The sequence below is a fragment of the Crocodylus siamensis genome, chromosome 10 (assembly GCF_052110815.1).
Source record: "Crocodylus siamensis isolate JL-2025a chromosome 10, ASM5211081v1, whole genome shotgun sequence".
NCBI lineage: Eukaryota > Metazoa > Chordata > Crocodylia > Crocodylidae > Crocodylus > Crocodylus siamensis.
This window is the reverse complement of record NC_143404.1, coordinates 73,301,734-73,308,772: the sequence shown is the minus strand read 5'-3', so window position 1 is coordinate 73,308,772 and position 7,039 is coordinate 73,301,734. Positions and strand designations below refer to the sequence as shown.

The 7,039-nt window shown below is 61.9% G+C and overlaps 1 protein-coding gene across 1 annotated transcript; it reads left to right on the top strand.

Annotated features, from left to right (window-relative positions):
- Positions 1–507: 507 nt before the first annotated feature.
- EPB42 (erythrocyte membrane protein band 4.2) lies at positions 508–6,841 on the top strand. Its single transcript, XM_090064877.1, has 13 exons — positions 508–611; positions 1,189–1,374; positions 1,954–2,196; positions 2,569–2,687; positions 2,927–3,049; positions 3,313–3,490; positions 3,859–3,997; positions 4,230–4,333; positions 4,429–4,671; positions 4,882–5,199; positions 5,377–5,534; positions 5,856–5,989; positions 6,619–6,841. Exons 1-13 carry the CDS (start codon positions 602–604, stop codon positions 6,779–6,781), a joined length of 2,118 nt encoding a protein of 705 aa, XP_089921003.1. The 5' UTR covers positions 508–601; the 3' UTR covers positions 6,782–6,841.
- Positions 6,842–7,039: the final 198 nt, after the last annotated feature.

Here is a 7,039-nt window from a genome sequence, read left to right as displayed (position 1 = left end):
GCCTTGCACTGCGCCTTGCCCCCTTCGCTGCCAAGAAAGCAGGACAGGTGTCAAGCTCTGCCTGTCTCTAGCAAGCACCCAATACCCTTGCTGCATACGTGCACTTCTGACAAAGCCCAGAGCTGCGTGCGAGAGATGCAGGGTAGAGTGTCTGGAGATGCTGGCTGGCAGCTCCTTGTTAACCTTGCTCCCCTCCCTCCTGACTGCAAGGACTAATATCCTGAGAAGCCCCTTGGTCAGTTTTCCAACTGCTGTAAAATGCTCGAGTGGTGTAAATAGAGCCTCAGGCAAACTCCCATGTTCTCCCTCCCCTGCTGCGCAGCTCCTCCAAACAGGCTGCCCCTGCACCCCCTCCACCCCACAGACACACACGCATGGGCTGATAGATAAAGGAATCCCTCTGGCTTCTGCACAGCCAGCCGGCAGGATAAGGGGCCATGAGAGGAGACAAGTCCTGCCCCACCCCAAAAGACGCACTGCAAACAGACAGCATAACCAGGTCTTCAGACAAGCCCTGTCATTCCCAGCAAGAACAGGGAGACGGGGCGACATCCAGGGAGGCAGCTCGGGCGCTCCCGCAGGCAGAGCCAGGGGATCAAACATGGGCCAAGGTGAGCAAGGCAAGGCCTCGGCAGTGGAGGACCAATCGCTTGCAAGGCCTCTGGGACACACTCAGCTCTGCCGTGAGCAGGGGAGGGCAGGGCCAGCCCTGTGAGGGCACAGGCCAGGACACGAGTGTCCTTAGGGGCCAGCAAATGCAGGGGGACGAAAGCCCCCAGAGCTGCTGCGGGTCGAAGCATCGCCAGCAAGCACGAACAGGTGCAAGAGGCACAGAAGCTGAGAGGTGGACGCAACAGCAACTCTCTGGGTCCCCAAGCCACACCCGGCAGCGCACAGCTCAAGGGGGCTTGCAACAGCCTCAGGAACAGGGCAAGACGGGCTTGCTCCAGGACTGCAGCCAGAGAGAGGGGCTGCTGCCTTCTCCCCACGCCTACCTCAATGGCATGGTGCTGGGCAGCGTGGCTCAGGCAGTCCCTGGTCACTGGACTGTCCTGCCCTGGCATCGGGGAGGTCGGAGACATCAGTAGCGTCAGAGACTCAGAGGGCAGGAGCTGCAGGGAACCCCCAAAGGAGGCAGCTCCCAGCACCTGCTGCCCTGACTTCCCTGCACCTCCTCTTGCTTTGCAGCCCTGCACATCGCCAAGTGTGACCTGCAGGTGCCAGCGAACAATGGTGCCCACTGCACCGCAGCGATCAGCACCGAGCAGCTGGTGGTGCGCCGGGGGCAGCCGTTTTCCATCGCTCTGCACTTTGCAGCAGAGGTTCACAACTACCTGCAGCAGCTGAAGAGGGTCTCCCTGGTCGTGCAGACAGGTAACACCCAGCAGACACCATGGGCCAGGACGGTTGAATGCTCAGCACTTACCACCTTTCAGTCAAGACTGGCTGCCTTGCCCAGACGCTTGCCTCAGGCACCTGGGAACTGGCGCAGAGACCCCAGGGCCTGTGCCGCCGGGGGCTTTTGCAGCCAATCCGCCCAGCTGCAGGCAGCAGCCCCAACCCTTGTGGGGCAGATCACCCCTTATCTGCCTACGTTCCTCACCACTGTCAGAGCCAGGAGGTGGCACAGCCCCTGGACCTTGGGCCTGGTCCAGCCTGGCCATGCCCTTGTCTCAAAATCAATCAATGTGGGCGACAGCACCCAGCATTAGCAACCCCGTGGGGGGGAAGGGGAGGGCAGGGCCCCAGGGAGCACAGGAGCCGCTGCGGCCAGACGCGTGCACAAGGAGGGCAATGGCAGCTGGGCCGGGCCACGGGTGACAGCAGTGGGAGGCACCACTGGGGGGCCAGGGCCCAACTCTGCGCCCCCTGCACCGTCAGGGTCCTGATCAGCGCTGGGAACAGACGGGCCTGGCCTGGCCTGCACCTGACCCACTGTGTCTCCGGCTGCAGGGCCCCGGCCGTGCAAAGCGGATGGCACCCTCGTGCAGTTTCCTGTCTCCAGCCTGGGAGACCGCAGCGGGTGGAGCGCGGCCATCAAGGAGCGCGACTCGCTCTCCTGGAGCCTCTCCGTGACCAGCCCAGCCAGCGCCGCTGTCGGCCACTACACCCTGCTGCTGCGCATCCGCGGCACGCGGCGAGCCACCGAGCACCCACTGGGGACCTTCACGCTGCTCTTCAACCCCTGGTGCAGAGGTAGGTGGGCAGCCAGAGGGCCACGCTGGGCCAGCCATGTCACAACAGCAGCTCTGAGCACCCCTGCCAAGAGTTTGGCAGAGCCATAGCGTTTCCTTTAGCTCAGCCTTATCAGTCAGCTGCCTGGGGTATAAGGGAGATGCCAGAGGCCCTTCCTCCAGACACAAACCCAAGTGGCAGGGACAGGTGCCAGCTGGTGCTGAAGCCAGGACAGGCAGGTCCTGCAAGCAGGGACAAGACCTGCAAGCAACCATCTCCTGCCCTGCCAGCACTGGTGGCACTGCTCTGACCCACTCCCATTGCCGGCTGCTAGACCTTCGCTCCTCCTCACTTGGGAGTGGTGAGCACCTCCTCCCACATTTTTTGTCCTAGATGACAGCGTCTTCCTGGCCAACGAGGCACAGCGGCAGGAGTGTGTCCTGAACCAGGACGGCAGCATCTACTGGGGCACGGAGAGCACGATCCAGGTGCAGCCCTGGGACTTCAGTCAGGTGAGCCAGACTCTGGGCTCGGCCCCCAGACAGAGGACGGGGGTCTCCCACATAGCACATGGGACGGGGAGATCTCTGCCCCCAGCCCCTGGCAGCTCTGTGCAGCCTGTAGGAAAGACAAAGACCCCTACATGCCGTTCTTGGAGTACGGGCTCTGACCCATCAGTGGGGGGGCCGGGCCAAGCAGCCTGGCAGTGGGTCCACGTGCCTCCCCACGAGGGGTCCTGCTCTTGTTTCAGTTTGAGGAGGACATTGTTGACATCTGCTTCAAGCTGCTGGACGTGGGCGCACGTTGGCAGCAGGACACGGACCGCGCCAAGCGCGGTGACCCCGTGCATGTCTGTCGCCTGGTTGGGGCCATGGTAAGGAGAGTGGGGTGGGGTGGGGTGGGTCACGCTTCCCTCGTGGGCGAGACCCAGAGATGGGGGAAGGCCCAGAATCTGTGCGTGCCCAATTTGCTGCCATAGCACAAGCCAAGAAGCACGTCCGCCCACCCACCCCATTTCCTGCCCTGCCCCTGGCCCTAGACAGTAGAGGACAGTAGCAGCAGCAGCCGGGCAAGCCACCGCGCCGGGCGCCAAGCGGTGGTCACTGCTCAACTCTCCCATCTCCTTTTCCCGGGAAGCTGAACTGCAACGAGCTCAGAAGGGTCCTGACCAGAGGCTGGACTGCTGAACGCCGTGACGGGACACCCCCCACCCAGTGGCTGGGCAGCGCCCCCATCCTCCGGCAGTGGGCAGCAGAACAGTGCCAGCCCGTGCGGTACGGGCAGTGCTGGGTGTTTGCGGCCGTCGCGTGCTCAGGTACCGCAGCTGCTGTCAGTCCGAGAGCCACCGGCTTGCGGCTAGAGCAGGCCCCAGCAGCACCTCTGCGCTATCCCCGGCTCCTAAACCAGCTCAGGCCCTTCTCCCAGCCTCCTGCGAACGGCCATGCAGCGCCTCAGCAACGGGGTCCGCAGCCACGCACCCCTGGTCTGTATCCACCCGGGCTCGGCCCGTGATGCCCAGAGTCCCGGCTGTGGCAGGGAGGGGGGGCACAGATCCTCCCCCGCCTTTTCCGAAGGAACGATGCTGCTTGCCGACAGGGTGCCCGCCCAGAGAAACCCGCTCCACGGCCAGAGGGGAGGGCAGGTGACTTGCCCCTCACGGCTCTTCCTCTTCTCTCTGCACAGTGCTGCGGTGCCTGGGAATTCCCACCCGTGTTGTCACCAGCTTCACGTGGGCCCACGACACGGGTGGCCAGCTAAGCGTGGACGAGTACTACAGCGAGAATGGGGACAAGGTTGCGTACAATGGCAAGGCCAGCATCTGGTGAGGAAGCCCAGCTCACGCTCGAGGGTGCAGGGGCAGTAGCGCTGGGTCAGCCCAGAGCCCTGCCCCAAGGCGCCAGTGCCCCAGACCTAGGCCCAGGGGTGAATCCAGCCTGCCCCCCACTCCCCAACCCCTGGGGTGATGCAGCAGGAAGGGGCAATGGCGTGGCCAGCGGGGACCCTGAGCCTCAGTGCAGCCCCCCAGTGCAAGCGGGTGCCCTCATCTCCTGCAGGAGCTTCCATACCTGGAACGAGTGCTGGATGGCGCGGCCAGACCTGTCCCCAGGCTACGACGGGTGGCAGGTTTTGGACGCCACCCCCCAGGAGAAGAGCGGAGGTAAGACCCCAAAGAGGCTCAGGGGCAGTGGAAAAAAAGGGCAGCTGCCGGCCCCCTCCCCTGCCCACAGCGAACCTGCACGCTCCTCCCCACAGGCCCATCCAGCTGTGGGCCAGCCCCGGTGCGTGCCATTAGGGACGGCATCCTGGAGCTGGACCCCGACGTTGCGCCCCTCTTTGCGGCCCTGAATGCAGAGCACCATGTCTGGGTGCAGCGGCCCGATCGCAGGTTCCAGCGGGCAGCCAGCGGCGGCCGCTACTTGGGCAACAGCATCAGCACCAAGGCGATGAGCTGCGATCGCTGCCAGGACCTCACGCACCTCTACAAGTTTCCCGAAGGTAGGGCTGGGGTTGGGGGACCTTGGCAGCCATCTCCTGCCTAAGGGACCTGCAACAGGGTCTTGATGGGCTGCCCACCTGCCCTCGAGGATTCAGGAGCCTCCTGTTGCAAGGAGACAGAGACAGTGGTGTCCGCTGGTCTGGGAGACATGTACTACACTTGCCCAGTGACCCCACTGAGCAGAAAATGGTGTTTTTGTAATGTGGCAGGGTCTCCTCAGGCAAGAGAGGTGCTTGAGAGAGTCCACAAGAAGACAAGCAAACTGGAGGGAGCCAGGAGCAGAGAGACAGATCCTAGCACCCTTCTTCCTGCCGAAGACCTGGCTCTTCTGCTCTTCGTCTGCATCCAGTCCAAGAGCTCCGTGCTGCTGGGACAGGACATCCAGCTAGCCGTGACAGTGGCTAACCGGAGCGGTGGGGAGAGAGCCGTCTACCTGGTGCTGGGGGGCCAAACTTTGCAGTACGATGGCACCCCCATTGCACAGCTCTGGAAGGAAGAGCTTCAGTTCACTCTTAGAGATAATGAAGGTAAGGATGGTTCCATATGTGTGCGAGCAGCACAGCTCCAGCCCCTGCCCTATGGCAAGGATAAAAAGCACATTTAGCACCAGCACATGCTGGACTGGTAACTTCCAGCAGACTCCAGGCTGAGGCCAGACAGACCTCATCACTGACTCGTGCCTGCATTTTGTGACTCTGTTCCAGAGAAGACCCTAGCTGCCCAGGTGCCCTACTTGCAGTACAAGAGTGCGCTGGGAGACGGCCACCTGATGCTGAGCGCTCTGCTAAAGGACGTGGACACCCTGAGTGTGCACTTTGCACAGGAAGAAATCAGCATCTGCAAGCCCCAGCTTGCCATCAAGGTTTGAACTAATGCAGCCATTGCTTGCCTACTGCAGCAGGCGCCAGCGCTGGGAGCATGCTCTCTTCCCGCCAGCACTACCCTAAGATGGGCCCGGGGGAGGGAGCAGACAGGGCTGACCTGCGCACAGCTACCCCATCCATGCCCTGCTCACCTGCCTGCAAGAGTGTGAAAGACAATGAGCAGTGGGAAGTGCAGGGGCTGCAAAAGGAGCCCGAACGGAGGACTTGCCAGTCCAGGGGGGCAGCAATCTCAGGCACCAGAGCCCATGGAAGCGTCTTGTGCAACTTCTCTGTCCCAGCTCATTGTCTCCACTCCGCAGCTCCCCCCGAGCGTGATGCAGTACCAGCCAACCACGGCAGAGATCAGCCTCCAGAACCCCCTGCCTGAGCCCCTGGAGCAGTGTGTGCTATCAGTGACAGGGAGAGGACTCATCTACAGAGAAAGGACATACAGGTAAGGGCACCCTGCCCCTGCCAACCACAGTAGCCCGCTTTCAAAGCTTTAGAATAGGCCCGAACCAGGGTAAAGGCCACCATGCTGCAGAGGTGGCACCTACTGTCATTCATAGCACCCAAAAGTGAATGAGCCTTGGGGCTGGCATCACTGGCACCACCGGGGTGGGCCCCATCGCCTCCGGTTCCGCTAGCCAGAGATGATGCCACGGTTCCACTCCCATTGGACCAAAGAGAATATGAGAATGAGAAGCTGCAGGACAACCCCAGCTGTGGTGTTTGTGGAACAGCCACAGCCACAGGCCCCAGCCAGTGAGAGGAGGCAGGAGTCCAAGGGTAGAAGCAAGGGGCCAAGGACAGGGACTAGACAGACATGTCAGCATGAGAAGGTGGCTCCAGGCAGCTGAGCGAAGCTGTGCAAGCTGCTGCGGCACCATCAGCTGCCTCTCCAGCTGCCAGGATAGCAGGAGCTGAGCCAAGCCCTGCTCACAGGGACACTTCTCCACCATGTGCAGCAGTGAGGACAGTCCCGCCCCCCTCCTTGGAGCAGCCCCCCTAATTCTCTGCCAGGACATGCCAAGCCTCGCAGAACAGCTGCACCATCCGAATAACTCCCCTCTTGCCTTTCAGGTGCGACACTGTGAAGCCCAGCAGCAGCCTGCACATGCACATCCCCTTTACTCCCACACAGGCAGGGACCAAGAGGCTAACTGTGCACCTCAGCTGCACCCAGATCCAGGACATCAAAGGCTACAGAAGTGTCAACATTGTGGCTGCCCAACCCCCAGCTTAATGCAAGCCGGCAAGAGCCCCTACCACTCACACTTTCCAATAAAGCCACATTTGAGCTGAATGACTGAACTGCTGTGTGACTGCAAGGGCCTGTATGACGCCCCATTCGCAAGCCCATACCTCTAGGCCCATCCCCAGGACACCTCAACTACTAAGGACAAAGGCACTGCCCTGAAATGTGAAGGGGAATGTGCTGCATCCCTTAGAGCTGCACTCAGCTCCCATGGGGCCAGGGAGCTGCTGACCCAGCAAACAGCAT